General features: G+C 39.0%; 1 protein-coding gene across 8 annotated transcripts in view; it reads right to left on the bottom strand.

Annotated features, from left to right (window-relative positions):
• MPDZ (multiple PDZ domain crumbs cell polarity complex component) overlaps positions 1-20909 on the bottom strand; it is a 137894-nt gene that overhangs the window by 58006 nt on the left and 58979 nt on the right. For 7 of the 8 annotated variants that reach the window (XM_075931575.1, XM_075931580.1, XM_075931578.1 and 4 more), the window contains exons 18-24: positions 18998-19207; positions 16986-17099; positions 12221-12382; positions 11832-11891; positions 8739-9029; positions 8073-8199; positions 2343-2541 (exon numbers count right to left, since the gene is read on the bottom strand). In XM_075931575.1, the coding sequence (XP_075787690.1) occupies positions 2343-2541; positions 8073-8199; positions 8739-9029; positions 11832-11891; positions 12221-12382; positions 16986-17099; positions 18998-19207 (1163 nt within the window). The remainder of the gene's footprint in view (positions 1-2342; positions 2542-8072; positions 8200-8738; positions 9030-11831; positions 11892-12220; positions 12383-16985; positions 17100-18997; positions 19208-20909) is intronic. The other variant, XM_075931574.1, reaches the window with a different exon arrangement.

Here is a 20909-nt window from a genome sequence, read left to right as displayed (position 1 = left end):
CATTTAATTGTAACACATTGTCGATCCTCTGCTCCCTATTTTCAAACTATGTTTTCCCATATCTATTGCCTTAATTAGATTTTCATTTGCCTTCCTCCTTTTTATGCCATTTTCTTTCTTATCACAGACCCTGATGTATCTTTTCCTACATTGTCATTCTGTTTCCTCTTTTCCTTCTCTCTCCTTTTCACACTGCTCTCTACCCCACATATATTTTCTGTTCTTCCCCCCTCCACTAATTGCTCCCTTTCAAATTTCTCATTTTTAATCCCATCAATTTCTCATTTTTAATCCCAATCAATCTTTTTCTCTCATTCTCCCACACTTTCTCCCACCCCAATTCACACCAAAATTTTACAATTAGGATTAAATGAACTCTCCAAAGACTTATACAAAAATGGGCAGCCTGCACTATGCAAGGACACAGTGATGCAAATGAGAAGCAAACTTTTTTGCTGGGAAAGAGGAGTATGATGGGGTTACCACCAAGGTGCTCTCCTTGAGTTTGTTTGGGTTCATCTCACTTATTAAATACTAGGTGGTGCTTTATGTGTTCTTCCTCCCAGTTCTCTTAGATAGCTTCTTTCTGCAGCAACCTGTCTCGTCTTTCCCCCTTAATGATGCAAGGGTGAGTGGAAGGGCTACATAGCTCTACTCCTCCCTTCCTCTCCTGATGCAAGGGGGACAGAGGCTCTGCTAACCCTTGCTCATTCTCTCAATGCTACTGAATATCTCCCTTAACCTACTCCCATGATTATTTCTAGATACTGCTACTGGGGCTGCACAACTTGTGGCAAAAGGTGAGCCTCCCAGCCCAGGTCAACAGAGATCGAACGACCATGTTAAAAATTGCTATGTAAATGATGTGGCTCAGGTTTGAGCTAAGACTCTGAAGCCTAGGGAGGATGGTGGGCCCCAGAGCCCAAGCCACAGCTTCAAAGCATTGTCTAGAGAAGCAATTTTCAAACAATAGAGTGAGCCCTGTGAGCCAGAATCTGACAATCCAGTCTGGGACACTAGTTGCCATGGGCTGTGTAGACATACACTATGATATACTATCTATACTGGAGAAGTAATCCAGGTTAACTACATCAATTTAACAGTGATTTAACACTGGCTTTTGTTGCATGGACTTGTGTCAGCAAGTTATCAATTTAAGTTTATTCAATACAAGCAAGGATTAAAATGGATTCAAGGATCAATGTTATGGGTTTACAGTGGTTTATCTAGACTGAATTTTAAATCAATTCACTCTAGTGTACTTTTGTAATACAGACAATATATTTTTCCGCCCCTAATCCCAAACATAAGAGCTGAAATGAAACTGACTTGATGCGTGTCAATTTCACTACTGCCCATAGGGTTCGGAAAAATAAATATGAAACCTAACAAGAGTGATCAGCTTAGTAAAGTTCTGAGCAAAATCAGAGGCACTGGAGCTTGCTCTCTGCAGTCAGGAAGACGTCAATGAATCCTTTTACAGATGGTTATGTTTGGAACTTTTATTTTCATAACCAGACAAGCTATACATATAATTTCATTTTAAACAAAAGCTTAGATTCTGGAGTTGATAGAATTTACGGGGGGATGGGGGAGGGGGAGTTACTCTCTGCAGGCAACCGGATTTTTCAAACCTTGTGTTAAATAAGGGAAATTCTAAAAAGTTTATTCTTTGGAGTAATATTTTTTATTACAACAGCTCCTTTTTTATGATCCAACCAAAACCTTGAAAACCTTCACAAGATGCACTGTATTTCTGCTATTTGTCATAGACATACTGAAAATTATCTTTTCAATGTTATGTTGCTGCATTAATATTGTGTGTCATACTTCTGTTTGGCAAACAACAAAGATGAATTCACTATCAAGATATTCTGTAAACAAAATCGCTGGCATTATGGCAAGAACAAGTCACACTTCAGAATCACCAATCCCCAAATAAAGTTGTATTATTTTCTTGGTATGAACATATTCTTTAAAAACCACATGGCAAATGGGAAATTCTGATTGCAGCTCCCTATTCAGAGGTAAATAGAAATTTAGGGACTGAATGAGCCTGATTTCAGAAAGGTGCTTTTTAAAAGGTTCTGATTACCTTCCTCTTGAGTAAAGAGAGAGCAGTGATGAGGATAGCAAGGGAAATACACAATACCTTTCACAAATGATTTCAACTTTCAATCATAGAAGCCTCAATTTAAAGATGAATTCAACTTTCAGGAGGAACTCTTCTCCTTTCCCCATCCCCCCACCTCCCGAAAAAACAGTTTTATTTAGAATATTGACTTGTACTGTATTTCTTGACAATTGGACTCTTCACACAATTTTTTACCAGTTTTACCTACTTTATATCAGGGCCAATGAGTGAATGTCTCCTCAGCATAGCCCGAGCCTGTGCATTGGTTAAATTTGTGGTTGCCTCTTCATTAATTGACAGAATACAATCCCCCACACTGATTCGTCCATCACGACTTATGGAACCACCATGGATGATGCTGCGAACTATCATTCCTGAGCCATCTTTATTGGAACTTACTGTCATCCCTATTATAAAACAGGCATGAAACAGATTATTGTTTATATCCTGTGTTCTATATATAGATCTTATCTATATAAGGTGAAATACATTCAAACTGCACTGAGCATTAATGTAGTGTGCAGAGGTAAACAATGTGAATTCCACCCCCCCCAAATATGGGTCCGCTGAAAATAATTCAATGCACGCTCCAGGCCGAATGATGCTATTTCAGCCTATGACCAGGAATAGCAGTCACATTCCCTCAATTAAAAAAAAAAAGTTTTTGAAGTTTCACACTAAAAGAACAATGTAATTGCAGTGATATTTAAAACAGAGAGAAATAAAAACAAAAAAGCTCGAGAGAGAGAGACATTTCTAAACATGATCAGTTGCACTAGTGTTGGAATTTTAACAACACAACGTTAAAAGTAATTTTATTTATTTTAATTGGATTAAAGTTTAAAAAAACCAAACCCCTGAGATTTGAAACAAAGTCAGGATCTATAAATACGAACAGAAAAGCCAATACACCTATCATGGAGCAGCACAGTCTTGGTGCATCCAGTAGACCTGATCCAATGTCCAAGTTCATGGGCATCTTCCTATTGATTTCAATTGTAAGTGGATCAAGTAGTGACTTTCGAGTTAGATTATAGTATGTACTGCTGAGCAAGAGATCATAGGTCAGTTATATATACACTTTAGCGAAGTCACCGCAGTACCTTTGTAAGTATACAATTACAATCAATCCTTGTTTCCTTGTGTTATTCTCCACAGCTGTCTTTCTCTAATAATCCACAGAATAGGCAAAAAGAAAGGTGCCTACAGGATAAAAGGCCAATCTTCCCTACTCAGCACTACCAATGCACCTCCAATGAAGGGAGTTTAATACTATTGCCTTAAGCAATTCTGTCTTTGTCCTCTCCAGTAAAATTACTATAGAATGCCAGTTAACACCAAGACCAAATATTTCAAAAATGAGCACCTAAATTAGGCTCTTAAATCCATATTTAGACTCCTAAATAAAAACACCCTGCTTTTTAGAGTTCTAACTACAGTAATTCCTCATTTAACACGTGCCCACTTAACATGTTTTCACGATAGCGTAATTTTTTTTTTTAGGGAACATTTTTTGAATTACACGACTATCCCCAGAATAACACGATTTCCCCAGCTGGCCCATTGCCGGCGGCTGCGCGGGGCTTATCCCACCTCCCTGCAGAGCGGCAGAGGGTTCGCCGCTCGTTGCGCCATTCTCCTCTGACTCCCCCTTGCTGGACGCCTTGACCCCTCTTCTCCGCCCCTGCTTGCAGGCCGGTGGCTAGGTTTCCCCAGCCGGCCCATTGCCAGTGGCTGCGCGGGGCTTCCCCCGCCTCCCTGCAAAGCGGCAGAGAGTTCGCAGCTCGCCACGCCGTTCCCCAGTGACCCCCTCCCCCTCGCCGGACACAGTGCAGGTACTGGCAGATGCATCACAGGGGCATACTTCCAACCCAATCCCACTCTCCTCTCCTGCCCTTCCCCAGAGCCAAACACCTCCCCTCCCTGCTGTAACCCAGTCCCCTTTCTCCCCCAACCTTATGTCCCGGTCCCAACAGATACCACCACTTGAAATGCAACCCCCACCTTTTCCATTATTTTCAATGGGAAAATTGACCCTGCATAACACAGTTTACTTAATCATTTTCTGAAACATATCTATAGTGTTAAATGAGGAATTACTGTACTAACTTTAGTAGGAACAAAAGGAACTCATTGCTTCTGCAAATCAAACCATGTTCATTTAGGAAGTCTAAGTGAAACAGGAGCCTAACTCTGGGCACCCAAAGGCTGAAAATTTTGCCCAGCACACTTAGGGTACATCTATAGAGCAGCCTTATTTCAGAATTACTGATGTTATTTCGAAACAACAAAATGCACGTTTACACAGCAAACCATTATTTTGAAATAATTTTGATATGGCGAACTTCTTACTCTAACTTCTGTAACCCGCATTTTATGAGGAGTAAGGGAAAGTGAAGGAAGAGTGCTCCTCCTTTGACTTCCTGCTGTGTAGACAGCACCAAAAGCCGAATTAAGCTATTTCGACTTCAGCTACACAATTGACATAGCTAAAGTTGTGTAACTTAATTCAACTTTTGTCCTGCTCTGTAGATGTAGGACCTTGGAACACTCAGCCTGCTTGCACCTCTAGGGCTCTCTCAAAAATAGACACAGAAATTGAACTAAACAAATCTGGGCATCTCCCAGCACTACTCTATAGGCTCTCTCACACTCACACACAATAAAAGATAAGCAGCACATTTTGAGAGGGAGAAATGGTGTGAGGTTTTAAAGAAGCAAGTAACAGTAGATGAAATGCAGGCTTATCCTAGGCATAGACTTATGTCACCAACAATAACGTTTTTATTAATGGAGCCTGATTACATGAAACCCTCTCTCCCCATTTGCAGTTGAGATCAGTAGGGACTACGGAGATAGCGTCTCCTGAGTTAAAGAAGGGGGCTGCTGCTAATAGAGCACTGCCCTAAACTCTGAATGCTCTTTCTTGCTGTGGCATGCCAGGGCTCAGATTTATTGACCATCCTGGCATGCAGCAAAGCCCATCTCTTTTTTAGGGCTGTTAACAGATGGAAGGACACAAGGTTATCTGTGGTAGGGGATGCATATTCGGCATGTAATTTAAGCTATTGGCAGGTTCTCCAATTGTCTCAATGAACATAAACATATGTCTTTAATCTACTTTAAATTACCCAGAGCAAAGGATGCTTTAAGTTCGTTATAATGTTTTTCTATCCTATGGCTATTAATGAGAGTACAGGACAAAAATCAGCTGCCTTTATTCAGCCTCCTAGTTTAGTTATATCCAGAACAAATGCTGCACACATGACAGATGGCCAACATAGGCTGAGGTCTGGGGACATCATCCATATGTTTATTCTCATGCACTTCCTCATCTAGGAACAATCTCAAGGCAGATCCACTTGCATAGATTATTCATAATAGAAACAGAATACACACGTTTCTATGTTGGGCTCCATTCAGACAGAATATAGGCAGAACGTTGGTGCCCCTTTCTGGGGGCATTACCCATTTCCAGGGTGACAAACAAAATACTTCTATATTATGAAGCCAGTTGCTCCCTTGGGTAAATGGGCACAGTTCCACTGTAATCAACACAATCATAACACGGACAAATCAGCCCATTGCCTATGGAATCACATCCAAATTAGACTTTACTTGCACGTCTGAGGTCACATTCATGACTTCAGAAGTACAAGAAAAGAAAAAAAACTAAATGCCACTGTGGTTGTAACAACAGCTTTCACTAATCTATTACCAGAGTGATGACACTTTACCTCTCATTGTATCTGAAGGGTTCAGTTCTCCCAGCATAGGTTTTTTAATTAAACCACAAGTTAAGTGTTGTGGGTGCGCCTGCAGCTATGACTGATGCCATTTAAAGAAACAAAATGCAACTCTCAACTGAAATAATTGACACAGCTGCAGCTTTCAGCACCATTATGCAGCCTTTGATTTAGCTGCTTCACTAAAAGTGAAAGTTAAGAGCAGTGCAGTCATGTGTGCAAAACACTGGCTAGGCCTCAGCAGCACAGGGCACAGAACAAGAAGGGATTGCACCTGGAAATGAAGAGAAGAAGTGGTGCATCCAAACACTGCATTCTTTTATTTTAACATTATATCATACAGACAACTAAGTAATTGCAGCTTTTTGCAATTTAACTTTGGACTACAAATAAATAAATCATTGGGTGTTCTTATGTTTCACTGATAACTAGACGTGTAACTTACTGATCCTACTGACTGCACCTATAGAACATATGGATTGCACCAAATAGTTAGTGATTCCTGGCAAAGGATGGACTTTGAACTACACTGTGTCCTGCAGTTATAAGGTGGAGAGCAGGGAAAGTAAGGGCTCCCCGCCCATCTCTACACACCTCGGGTAAGGGACTGAAAGTAGGATTGCCGTGTGTCTGGTATTCACTCGGAGATTCCGGTATTTGCAGGCTCCGTCCAGTAAAAAAAAACCAGGAAATACCAGACATGTGAAATGTTCGATATTTCCTGTTTCCATCAGATGGAGACAATTTCCCCTGCCATGTCTGGTGGGGGCAGAGGAGTGAGAAGCGCAGCAGAGTAGTAGTGAAGGGGGACACGAGGGGGCACTTGCTGGGCACCATGCTAGGGGGGAGCCAGGCTGGGGTAGGAGCAGAGCACACACTGCTCTGGCCCACGTGACCAGCAGAGACCCGGGAGCTGGCCACATGATACCTCCCTCAACACCACCCAAAAGTGCAGCTCGTGAAGCTGCTCCTGCACCACCACCCCCCTCCCGCCAGCTCTCCCCTGGCCCCCCTGTGCTTACCAGGTTGGACCTGGGAGCTGCAGGGTTTTAAAAATGGCGCCCAAGATGGCGGCTGCAAAGGAGCAGCCTCCTTCAAAAAAAATATATTATTTTTCTTTGTTTTTGCTCCACAATTCTGTTCTGGGAGGGCTGTTTTTTTTTTATTTTTTATTTTTTTGCTTAAACAACTTTGATTTCCTGCCCTCTTTTTTTCCCCCTGTACAGAATTTTTCCCCAGTGTTCTTTTTTTTTGGGGGGGGGGGGGGGGGGGGGGAGAGGAGTGTTCAGTATTTTTTGTTAAATCATCTGGCAACCCCAATTTACTCAATGTGTTCCCATTTGTCCAGTGGTGCTGTGCACTCCATACTGTCTATATATACTGTGGTTAGTACAGTCAGGAAATTATACACCCCAGATGAACATAACACCATCAAATCTTGAATAAGGTCTAACTATTACTGAGCCTTATCCATTAAAGTATTATCCATTAAAAGAGACAAAGGGCAATTTTTAAACGTATTTAGACACCTAAAGGTACAAACAGAAGACACATGAAATCAATGGGAGTTATGGGAGTTAGGGGCTTAACCTGCTTAGGCCATCTTGAAAAACCCACCAGCTAACTTATCTATATGCAAAGGCCCCTAAATACCTGTGAAAATCTGGCCCAGAGTCCTCTGACCAAAGTCATTTTCATGCTCCAGTGCAGAACTCCTCAACCATCTGAGAGCTGACTATGCAAACTTGTTTAGCCTCATTTTCTTCAAGTTTCAGTCATGACCTTAACTTTATTGTATTCCATCTAAATTATAAATTACGACAACTCAGAAAAAATATTAAAAATATTAGATTGTTTGACAATCTACTTTTTAGTGTAAAAGTTCCTCTATGTTTTTGATTTATTAGAAGGAAACATATTTGGTTGGTCTATCAAGCATTTTGCTTTGTTTGCTTGTTGAATTTTATTTTATTATTGGAATTAAACTGATGAAGCAAGACATGCTTTCGCACCTCACAATGAACTGCGTGCAGTAGAGAACTGAATATAAAGAGAATTGAACAGCTATTATACTTGAGTAAAGATGTCTAGCAATAACTGGAGTAGGCTGAAAACTGTGAAGGCAATAAGCCATACAGATATGAAAATATTAGCAGAGAAACAGCAATCACGTAGATGATCAGGTACTATACCTAGACTTGAATTGCCTTTTGCAATAGTGATAGTCTTCTCATGCATGGTTTTGGGTGTATTTTGGATTGTGGAACTTCCCTCAGTAGTAGATGTCATATAGCTCTTTTCCATTAAATACAATGAGTCCTAATGCAAAGAAAAACAACATTTCAAGAAAAAAAGCTAATTTAATAATAAATAGCAATTTATCTATTTTTTAAAATTAAAATTACACTGAGTCAAAGGGAAAAAATACACATCATAGTGGCCATCATTAAAAACCTAATAATTTGTATTAGAGTAATATCTGAAAGCTAGTTTGTGAACTGAACGTATGTGTTCATATGAAGCAGTAAGAAGCCAGAACTTCCTTTTCACGTCTCTATGCACTATTCAGGCCTGCAGTGCAGGCCAATATGAGTAATGTCTTATCTCCAGTTTCCATGTTTGCCCTCCCCCATTCCCCCCAGAATGAGGACACAGACAGAGGAAGAAATGAGCCACAGCACTTGACAAGGTTGATAGTCCTTGCTCTGGCTTATACCTAAAGTCACAATCCAGCTAGGAGATACCACAGTTGACTCCCAGCAATATCTTTAGGTTCACCAGGAAGCAGCTGTGAGCAAATGTTGATTTTTAACAATGATCATAGCATGTAGATAAATATTCAAGCCATATAACAGGACCTTTACTTTTCCATTAGAGTCAGGGTGCACTGTGACAGCAGTGTTTGTAGTTTGTGCAACTTCATCCGATGGCTGAGGCTCTGTCCAAGCAGCTGTGTCCTCATATGCAGGGTGTTTCTCAGAAACATCTGAAGGCAGCGGATCCATTTTGGATATGCCACAAGCAGGTACTATGCTTATGTCCCTTAAGGATTGGTTCTCTCCCCCTCCCTGGATTAGATCCATGTTGTATAGATTCTTGTTGGATGGTCTGAAATCAATGGAAGCGTTTGAGGATTCTTCAGCCACACCCTGTTCAACAATGAGGAATAGTAAATAAAAAAAATCATAATCTTATATAGTATTGTTAAAATGTGCTTTTCATGCTAAATATGTTAAATTGAAGCTAAACCTCATAGAACCCTGTTAAGTACAACTAATTGTTCTCAGGAAAATACAGTGTCTTCACAGATCACTGACAGTCCTTTTACTATAACAAGATTTTGTTTATAAACATTTTTCTTCTTTTGTTGTATCTGTAGCCCACTTTTCTACTATTAAAAGATTTATGGCAGAAAAAAAATACTGGCCAGATCCTCTGCTAGCAAAAATGGGCATAGTACTGAAGACTTTCTACAGCAATGTTTATTGCTGTAGGGCATACTCACAGCAGATGGACAGGGAATATAAAAGACCAAAAGACTCAATGCTGAACAAACAAGTACGATTGTTTTCAAGTTGGTCAAGCTTCCTTCAATAATTCACATTTGTATTTAAAAGAGGTCATGCAACATTTCCTCTAAATTTCACTGACTGGGGCTGCATTATCAAAGTAAATGTTTTTATATAAAATTTGTTGAAATTTTTAAAATCTCAGTAGTGGTTTTGGGTATCTTTATTTTTGGATGCCCAGTGTAAAACACTTTAAAAGGGGCCTGGTTTTAGCACTTCCTGAAAATCAGGCCCTTTAGAATTGCAAACTGGCATGTAAAATCCGTACTCATTTTTGAAAATGCAGGCTGCTACTACTGTTAAACAATGTATCAAAAACATTACATTATTTTCCTTCAACATCAGAAAGTGTGCAACTCTTCTTATTCCCTCTCTTTCCTTCTTCAACATATTTTATTACATTTACAGGAACTCTCCCACCTATTCCTTTCAATTCTCCAACACTGCTCTCAAAATATCCACTGTTCCTTTGCCAAATATCATTTGTTCTACGTAGGAAACACCTTAAGAACTTGAAGTGTCTTGTGACATTTTACATAGGAAGGCATTAAAATGTAGATTCACTGACTTATCATGGGTCTGCTTGCTCCAACTCTTATCAGCACTTGAGCAAATGCACAAGCAGATATGAAGGTATCCGTTTTTTCCTTCAGAACAAACAGCATAATCAGGAGAATAAACATGAATGGACAATATCTGACAGAGCTTTCCCATCCTCGTACCATGAAATGAGCCATATTTGTACCCTGCATTGCAGTCAGTGAATCTAAAAGAAGTTGCTTCTTTCTTCCTAAACATCATGTGAATTCTCAGTTTGTGGGTTAAGACTTACAGCATTCTCCTACAGTTATTACAAAAGGAAAATCCCTGTACTGATATATGATAGATACTTAACCACCTAGCCACTGTCCAGGCATGGCTGTGTTTTTCAGTGTGAACACCATGCAGTAGATACATGGAAGGGAGAAAAAGTTACATCTGCACAAAATCTATTTCAGAAGTAACTCTTCAGCGTAGAGTCATTGAAACAGGCTCACATTTGAGCATTCCAGCCAAGTTATATTTGAAGAGATAAAAGCCTAAATCCGTCTAAAGACCATAATGCAATAAAATCACCTCCTACCATTTATAGAACAGAACATAGGAATCCTAATCTATTTAGCCAACATCAGCATGCTTCAAAGACGGCTGCCATTTAGTCTTTACTTCAAATGAATTAAATTGGAGCCACTCCCCACACTTCGTTAGTCTGTAAGAGTAATCGGTGCTTTAAACTTTGCTGCTTAAATTTCATTTACTTGAGGAAAATGAATCAGATTATTTTGTTTTAAAACATTTTTCTTTGTTTTAAAACTGTTTTCTAGGGACCTATTCATATATGATGCACTTTCCAAATAGTTAGAACACATCCAGACACATGTGTTCCTCATAATGCCTATTAGCATACACTTTTTCAGCCTGTACTGTATCAGCCACTTGTTTCACAGGTGGTCTTACTAAAACTGGTTTCTCCACTGTTTTACACCTTGTGTAGGTGTAGACACTTTCAACTACAAAAGTGCTACCAGATTAGAACATTAACATTTTACATCTACTTTGCACTGGTGTAAATGGCTGCACAAGATGCCAGGCAGTAGAGAATCAGGCCCATAAAACCTTTATAAGCTCAAATATAAATAGCTTTCAAAAATGATGAAAATAATTTAAGACTTCAGGAAACCCCAGAATGGTAGATTCTGTAAGACCAGCCTTTGTCCTATGAAATGTATGTTTCTCAGCATATATACTTCATAATCCTTTTAAGTAACAAGTACGAAGTTAAATAATGCAATCAGTCCCATTGGCACTGCAAAGGTTGGAGATTCCATTAGGAGATGAACTCAGCTTTCAGTCTCATGGACAGTAAAAGCTGAATACATTCCAGAAAGGATAAATCCACCCAGTGAGTCTCAGGTGTGTAGGAAGATGCAGCAGCTATTCTATTCAAGAATACACACTGCAAACCATCCAAGAAAACTACATGGTGTTTACCTTGAACATTTGAAGAAACACACTCGAAAAACTGTGGCTAAAAAAAATTATAGTTAGCCAAGAAAAGAAGAAAAAGCAATGACTTAAAGAAACAAAAAAGGCACCATCAATATACAAAAAAACTATTCAATGTGGGTATGTGAATGGCACAAAAATAAAAAGTCACTTTTATAACATTTCTAAGAATTTTCATTGCTTAATTTAGTTTAACTGCTAATGAAATCTAAATCAGCAATTACTTACAGCATCATTGTCGCAGGACATAGTAAATTAACATAATTCTAAATACACAGTGATGAAGATATGCAAAAAATGAGAATAACTTTTACTGTTATGCCTAGACTATTGTACCTGTAGTAGAATGCAGTTTTTCTGTTTACCGCCATTTATGTCGCCAGTCTTTAACATGTTCTGAAATTTAAGAAAAAATAACATTTTTGTAACAGACTGATCAGCACAAATCCGATGTTAAAAATTGTCTCCAAATTGGTTATCTTGCTGGTGATACAAAATACAATCAAAGCTTTGAACCTTCCATCTCCTTCTCTCTCTTGCATGCAAGTCTGAAAGATATCCAATCAACATTACCTAAATGAAATTGCACTTTAATCTGATAACGAACCTGTAAGCAGATGGAACTATGGCAACATAATGCCTCTACATTTAATACAGAAGCCAGACAAACATTTTTATACTTGTAATCAAGGTCTGCCATCAATAAAATTATCTTTTCTTTTTACCTTGGGAGTTGATGATGGAAGAGAGAGGCTATAGTTCAGACCATCGCTACAGCTACTGCCATGCAGAGCCAACACCGAAGCCTGGAAGGTGTCATCATTGTCTGAAGTATACTGTGATTCAAAGGTGGATTCATCCGCTAGATCTGCCTCGCTTGAGTCCACCTAATAACAAAGACAATTTAATCAGGCTATCTGCTACCTTCAGACCACTTGAGCCTCAAACACTTGCACATCTTTTGCTAAATACTTCCTGTAACTTTGGTTAGTATTTTTTTGTTTCTCTGTTTTATACAAAATGTTCTAGACACAGTTGGCAAATTCCACATTCAATTACATCTGTGTAACCCCAAATGAATAGATGCAACATAAGTTTATTTAAAAATCCAAATTGATGCCGACTTTTTGCAAATTCTTCAGAGAAAAGAGATGGGCTAACAGCCATGACTAGTGGTATTAGTGGGAAAATGCTGCTTCTTTCCATACTGTCAACAAAATCCTGAGACTTATTTTCCCTTTCTGGGTGAATAAATAGTGCAAAAATGGGAATTTTCACTTAGTGCCACATATTAGGGACAAATTAATTTCCTCCCCTCTATAATTCATTTAATAGGTTTGACTTTTTTTTTAAGCTACAGACATTTTTTAAAGATACAAAAATATTTTAAAAATATAAACATCTGTTGTTAATACCCTTTACTTTGTTCCTATTTTTCCAAATAGTGTATTATTAAAAACAGCTTGTAAGCTGTTATCTTTTAACATGAGATAATAACTAATATAACAGATAAAGAAGCTTAAAAATCATGTACTATATATGCATGTATATATATATATATTTTTTCATAACAATTGTAATATGCGTATACTAGTATAGGAACAACTGTACTATACTTACATGATCATTTATATTCTATGTTCCTGATTCTAATCTCATTCATACCAATGTAAATCAGGAATAACACTAATGTAAAATGGGTGTATATAGGACTAGAATCATGCCTACACTGTCAAAAGCAGCAAACACAGTCACTCTGCTGATAATCCAAAGACTAAAACCCTTCAAATACAGCTACATAATACTGTATTTTACAGCTCATAATACTGTATTTTACATAGCTAATAATATTATTAACTAATAATTTCAGTCCTCCAATTGTGATAACAATAGACTGTAATGGTTCCAAAGGACTGATTCATTCTGTTATAACAATCATCTGTGGATTACAGCAATGTCTTTTATATTTCCACTGAGACCCTTGTGCTCACTCAGGGTGTCTAGACTACAGGGTTTTTTCAAAAAAAGTGGCCTTTTTTTTTTGAAAAACTTCCCCTGCATCTAGACTGCCGCCGCATTCTTTCTAAATCAAATCAAAAGAATGTGGCGGTTGTTTCTACCGTGGTAAACCTCATTTTACAAGGAAGAATGCCTTTTTTTTTAAATGTAGGACAATGTAGCACTTTAAAGACTAACAAGATGGTTTATTAGATGATGAGCTTTCGTGGGCCAGAGATCTGAGGAAGTGGGTCTGGCCCACGAAAGCTCATCATCTAATAAACCATCTTGTTAGTCTTTAAAGTGCTACATTGTCCTACATTTTGCTTCAGCTACCCCAGACTAACACGGCTACATTTCTATCACTTTTTTTTTTTAAAGTACTCTTTCGAAAAAAGGAGGTCTTAAATGCAAACAGGGCTTTTTCAAAAGAGAGCATCCAGACTGCCTAGATGCTCTCTTTTGAAAAAGCGGCTCGCTTTTTCTAAAGAAGCGGTTGCAGTCTAGATGCTCTCTTTCGAAAGAGACATGTAGTCTAGATGTAGCTTCACAGAGGCTGCTATCATAAGACTCAATTTTATCAAAGGTCTGTGTAGGAAAAATCATGCACCCGTACACAATTCAGAGTAAATGTTTACTTTCATTCATTGTTGTGCTTAGGTAGATCACATGCAATATACTCATCTGATAGGTAGATTATGCTCGAAAGTATATAACATACCTTAGACTCCTGAAATATATGTTGCTAGGCCATAGCAGACCAGGTGAAGGCTGAAGTGAAAGGCCTTTCTCTGAATTTTATACATTTCTAGCACGGATTCAAGGCTGATTATTTAAAAATGCATGCCTAATCTGCATGTACAAAACCTGCAAGCCAGATCCTGAGTTCATCATTTAGCGCCATATAGAAGGAGCCTCAGTGAAAACCAAGTCACATTTTTAAAAGTGGTGTAAGCATTTAGGGGCCAGATTTTTAAGGATATTTAGGCATGTATCTTCCAATTCACTGAAGTTAGATACCTAAATGGCCTTAAAAATGTGACACTTAGGAACATAAATCCTGTTGACTTTGAAAGATTTGGGCATCAAAGAGCCTAGGTCACCTTTGAAAATGCATATGAGGAGGCTAAATCACTTTTTTAGTTTCAGTCCTTGTTCAGAAAAACTTAAAGCTCAAATTGATAAAATTGAGTCTGTTGACCTTTGATAAAATTGAGTCTGTTATGATAGCAGCCTCTGTATAAGAGTTTAGGCTGCCTCTTGTGCATGCGCCATGTCAGGGCGGAGCAGCTTGCGTGTTCTTATGATCCCAGGAAATATGCCAGCGGAAGCTTAGTGCTCCTGGTAGGTTCAACCAAGCCAGAAAGGTCAAGGGAAGAGGAGCCAGACTAAACATGCACACCGGTCCTCCAGGATTGGGGATTTGGCTCAGGGCTAAGAACCCTGACCTAGAAAAAAATTGTGTTACGGAAACAGCAACAAAGAATGTCCAGAGTCACTTACAGAGACTTGTGTGATATGAATCACACTTGGGACACTATTGAGAGGCTGGCCAAAGACTGACAGAAGTGGAGGACCTTTGCCCAATACACCAGTGGGTTGAATGTTGCGCGATACACAAGTGGGTTGAGTGAAAAGTGAATAAGGACTTCAGGATCTGGCCCTCTATTTGCAAATGGAAAACAAGTAACTGCAGTCTCCGATTCCTGAATTTGTAACTGCACATGAAAATTTCCATTTCACAGATGCAATTTAGTCACCCAGTTTTGAAAATTTAGACCTTATAATTATTTCATTTTTGTCTTATTATATGAGCATTATTTTCAAACATTTTTCACACTCCATATGCAGAAAGGACTTTTGAGAGAATCTTTCCAATCTTGTGCACAACACAGGCCATAGAACTTCTTACAAACAATTACTGCAGCAGATCTTTAAAGAAAAACATCCAATCTTGATTAAACAATGGTCAGTCATAGAGAATCCATCATGACACACGGGAAATAAGGAAATATTTTGGTTAGTCTATAAGGTGCCAAAGGGCCACTCACTGTTTTTAAGGAAATAAGGACTTTTTTAAAAAACAATTGGAACAATTTACTAGTCTTGCTTCAACTTTCAGCCATTGGATCATGACTTTCTTTGCATCACTGAAGAGCTCATTATTAAAAATATTTGTTCCTCATGTAGATACTTAGACTATAATCAACCTTAACCTTCCCATTGTTAAATTAAATAGATTAAAAAAGCTCAATCTACCACTGTAACTCATGTTTTTCTAATCTTTTGTCCATTCTCTAGGCTCTTCTCTGAACCCACTCAAAATGTATAAACATCCTTCTTGAAATGTGAACAACTGAATTTCACTGGCAAGATCTGTAGGCCAAATCTGAGCTCAATGTTTACTCAGTCCTTACTCAGACAAATGAGAAATCAAGGAAATTTCTCACTCACAGCTTAGTTTCTCCTTGATGCATCATTAAAGTTAGAAACTCATTGTCAGGGAAATAACCGTGATATTACAAATACTGTAAAATGGCATCAAGGTAAGATTAAACGAGAACAGGATTTGGGCAGTGGGGTTTAAAGACAATGTTAGAAAAAAAACATTCACAAACAAGCTAAGAAAAATATGACACACACATGGAAGACTTCAATCCTCCTCTTTTTCTTTATGGAACAGCCTCTCTAAGGATGCTGACACTTGTTTATAAATTTAACTTAAATGTATCTAACTCACATCTACATCAAAATATTACTTCAACTGAAGTACTCAAAAGAACTTAGTATTTCTTAGTAAGTACTCAGCATTATTCAAGTTCAGAAGCAACGTTTCAATGGATAAAAAAAACCCATTAAAATCTGGACTCCTATTAGCAGCTTCTATGATACCTAAAAGTACTCTTCATTTAAATTGCTTTTACTGTGAAAAATCTATAGCTTTTATACTCACACATCTTGTGATCACTAAACAATGTTATATTATAAATATGGGCATTAAAAAAAGAAATACAGGTTGCACAATAAGAATGATGTCTAAAGGCAAAACAGAGGTCCAACTAAAAAAAAGACATCCACGTTATCACGTTGATAAATAGAAGTCTCTACAATGTAGTTAAATAAAAGCTTATGTACAAAGGACAAGGTTTTTCAATGCTACCAATAAAGATTAAATGCCCAATGCTCATCATTACAGTTGGAACTGGGCATCCAAATCTCTTAGCTGTCTTTGAAAAAGTATCAGACAAATATTTTCTTATTTTCCAGTAGCTAAAATGTTCCAGCCAGATACTCAGCTGATGCAAACTAGTGATTTCAATGGATCTATGCCAGTACACAGCATCTGGAGATAGGTCACACATGAAGTAAGGCTAAACATTTTTTAAAAATCATAAGCAAAGTGATAAAAAAGACTTTTCATTTTGTTTGGACAAGGCAAAAACAATGCTAAAAGAGGCTTAACAGAAGTCTTGGTAAGTTGTGCCCACTAACCAGAGCCAGCTCAGCATGGAAGAGGGCTGCATCAACTGGCCCTTCTTCAAGTGACTGGGCAGTGTAGAAAAATGAATCTTCCTTAGCAGAAACATAACCCTCTTCTGGTGAAAGCTGCAGAAAGAATGAAGCTCTGAGTTGGATGAGTGGCCAGTAAAAAGCATGCAAAGTCAGTAATGTTAAGGAAGTTACTGAAATGTAAATAAATATTAAGTACAGAAGAGAGATCATCTCAATCAAAATTATACTGCTGGAAAAGTAAAATAATACATATTTATCCTTCACATGATGTTTTACCTGTTATAGTAATGAAACATTGGGCAATCCACTATTAGTATCCACAGAACCCATAACATATTGTACAAATAAGTTGAAGATTTCTGTATTTTTTGCTCATAATTAAGCATTTTCTAAAACAATCACATGGCCCACCATAGTAATTTTAATTACTTAAACCATAGACCTCTACTACTCAAGCTAAAAGAGTAACCGTTAGCCTAGTCTCAGCAGTGCCTAGAGCTCTTATGCTCTAAGCAGGCCAGCCACTACTGGAGGACAAAATATACTTTGTCAGTATGGTACAGATGCAACAATTTTTTTCCCTATATTATTTGCTGCTGTTTTTAGGTGTATCTGTCCAACATACTATTTCTAGAGTGATGGAACTCAGCAAGTGTAACATTTTATATGTTTAATGCTGAAGCTTTATAAAAAGCCAGAGGAAAGTAAAACAATCATGCCTCATCCTCTTTCATGCTTTAAACAAAATATCAATTCTGAAAAAAAAAATTGTTCTGCAGTATGCAGCATTTAATCTAACCTACAAAACTTTCTCACAGGAAACAAGTTAAAATACATATTTCACTTAAAAACAAAACAAAATGCCTGTGTTATTGCTAGAAGACTACCAGCTAAGAGCCAGAATGTGAAATCAAAGAGAATTCTGTTCAGGAAAGGACTATGGGATGGTAACATTCCAAAGAGGAAGGGGCGAGGAAAGAACTCAGTCTTATAAATAAAATGGGCTAGATACTAAGGTAGTTGAAACTGGTGTAGCTCCAGTGACTCCACCTTAAGCCAAAGGAGAATCTGGCCCAATGGCTTTGCTATTACGCTGTAATTATTCAAAGTAGCAGTATTCAAAAGGTTTTGTTTAATTTCCCCAGTCAGTGAGGAAGGGAGTATGGTTCAATGAGTTCTGGCTTTTATTCATGTCTCTCTCTAATACCGTCTCACTATGTGGTCTTGAGCAAGCTATTTACCCTCTTGGTAGTGCTTTAATTTCTCTCTCTCTTTCTCTCTCTTAAATGTGGGTAATCTTGCTTACCAAAATGGTACCATTTGAGGTTTAATTAATATTTGTGAAGTGTTTTGAATGAATCATTCAAATGAGGACTTCCTCAGCTACAGCACCCAAAAATGAATTAATAAATAGCTATACAGTTACAGGTCAGTAACTGCACAACACCTTCAGATACTAATTAGATGAGATACTACACCATTTCAGTAAAATTATTAGGTTTACCCTGGATGAACTAAAATATACATTTTTAACAAAGAGCATAATCTAAATATGATTGGTATTAAACAGATGTGTGTGTCAATGTGTAAGTCCTGACTAACACCAGAATTAGCACAGTTCTGGAAAGGTAACACAAGGTTGACCTTAAACCTCCTTCACATACCTGAGGGTATCCTCAGGATGATACTAAGTTATGCCTCAGTATCCACAGCCTAGGTGTGTACACTGGTAACGTGGACACTCCAATCATTATCCTTTCCCCAGCCATGCCCCAGAGATGGAGGAGCAGAGTCTGGGAACGCAGAGATACTATGCCAACTCTATGCCACCAGGGACTTCTGACAGGCAAAGAGAAGATTCAGATAAAATTACTTTTGGCAACTTAATGCCATTTGAGTAGCACCAAACTAGCCATAGATTAAGCAAAGATATTGGTGAAAAATCAACCAACAATGTGTGAAAAATCAATCATCTAGAACCCAGTCCTTACAGGCAGTGGTTTGGCAACTCCTATTCTAACTGTCCCTGCTGGAGCGCCTTTCAGTGCTTGTACAGCTTCCTCCAGGCTGCCATTTTCCAAGTTGATATCATTGACAAACATCAGCCGATCTCCAGGAAGAAGTCTGCCGTCTTGTTCAGCAACACCACCAGGTACTAATGAGCGGATTACAATGACTGTGTTTGCCGGGTCCACTGGATCCTAATTAAAAACAAAGCAAAGAAACCAGTTCGCTTTCTTATTTTTAATTCATAAAAAGCTATCTAACTTCTATGGACCAACTTCTAAGGTCCCGACTCAGTCCTTACTCAGGAAAACTCCAGATGACTCTCCAAAAGGAGTTTACTTCAGGAATGGCAGAAGACACTTAGAAAAGATAAAAGATTTCTGGATTTGGCCTTACTATTTAGTCATTTATTCTGATACACAGAAGTGAAAATAATTATTGCTCATGTGCACTGAATGCTTTTACATCAAGTTTCCATGTAAAGCTACTGAACAGTGGTAGACTGCCCTTCCTAGTGCAATAATTATATGCCAGCAATTAAAACCAACACGTTCCACAGTAACAACATTCCACAATATTCAAATGCCTTGGGGAAAAGATGGGCCTTGCATTGTGCTTGGAAGGTTAACATATCTGGGCTTTGACGGACAAGAGGATTTAGTTAGAGTCTCCTTGCAGCACATAGTACTTGATATCACTCAGTCATGAAGGGGACTGTCTAATAAGAGAGGGGCCCTTATATGTACCTGATTAAACATTTTTACAGCTACGTGGTACTGTAAGGTAAATTTATAAAGTACTTTATAATATGAAGAGTAAAGTTTGCTTTTAACACTTAGAAAAAGTAATCCTTACTCCCTTATACACATTTTAATTGAACATACTGTAATCAAAGACCAAGAATAGGAAATTAATCCCTATAACAAAACCTTAAACTATCAGAGTTATAAATACAGTAGAGTCCCAATTATCCAACCTAAACGGGACCGATAGGCGGTCAGATTAACGAAAATGTCAGATAATACGGAAATGGCCCGGGATGTGAACAAACTCCTCGCTGTATTGTGAGGGGGGTCCAGACCGCTTTAGCCAGTCCTCCCCTTAATCGCCCCCCCACACCAGCTATGCCCTGCAAGCAGCCCAGGGGTTCCCACCCCGCTGCAGGCTACCAGTGCGCTGCGCCCCGAACAGCTCGGAGACAAAGCAGCCAACAACAGCCATGGTTTGGTCCCTTCCCCACCTCCTGGCGGCAGTGCCAGCCCGCACCTCTCAGCCCCACATGTGCCCCAAAGCTGGATCTCACGCACCGGTCCCCACTGCTCGCTGGGTTTGAAAGGGCTGATGCTGCCCGTCCTAGTTCCCGTCGCGCAAAGGGAGAAGCAGGAGCAGGACGTGGCGGCCAGGCAGCCCCGGAACAAGGATGCACCATCCGCGGGCAGGGCTGGGGCTGCGTGTCACCACCAAGCAAGCATCGCTAGCGCGGCTGAGGCAGATATGGCCTGGCTGTGGAAGCCCCTGGAGAGTGGCTCTGGCTGAGCATGGAGCAGCCTACATGGCTGCCCCTGTGTCGCCCCCATTGTATCCCTTCCTACAACTGCCGCCTGCCAAGAGGAAGGCCCCCAATTCCCTCCAGCACTCATCACCATGACAGGCAAAGGAGTGGCCTGGCCACAGTGGGCTGGGACCAGGGCACACTGACAGACAAAGTAGCAGTGGTATGGCTATGTTGGATAAAACGGAGGGTCGGATAAACGAAGGTCGGATAATCTGGACTCTACTGTATGTGCACAATTTTGCACAGAATCTCCCTCAAAAAGATTGTATTTAGAATTTCAGATGTTAATTTTCCACAATATGTATCTTTAATTCTGTTGGTCAAGCACAGATATTATATAA

Source organism: Pelodiscus sinensis, chromosome 6 (assembly GCF_049634645.1).
Source record: "Pelodiscus sinensis isolate JC-2024 chromosome 6, ASM4963464v1, whole genome shotgun sequence".
Classification (NCBI taxonomy): Eukaryota; Metazoa; Chordata; order Testudines; family Trionychidae; genus Pelodiscus; species Pelodiscus sinensis.
This window is presented reverse-complemented; position numbering and strand designations above follow the sequence as displayed.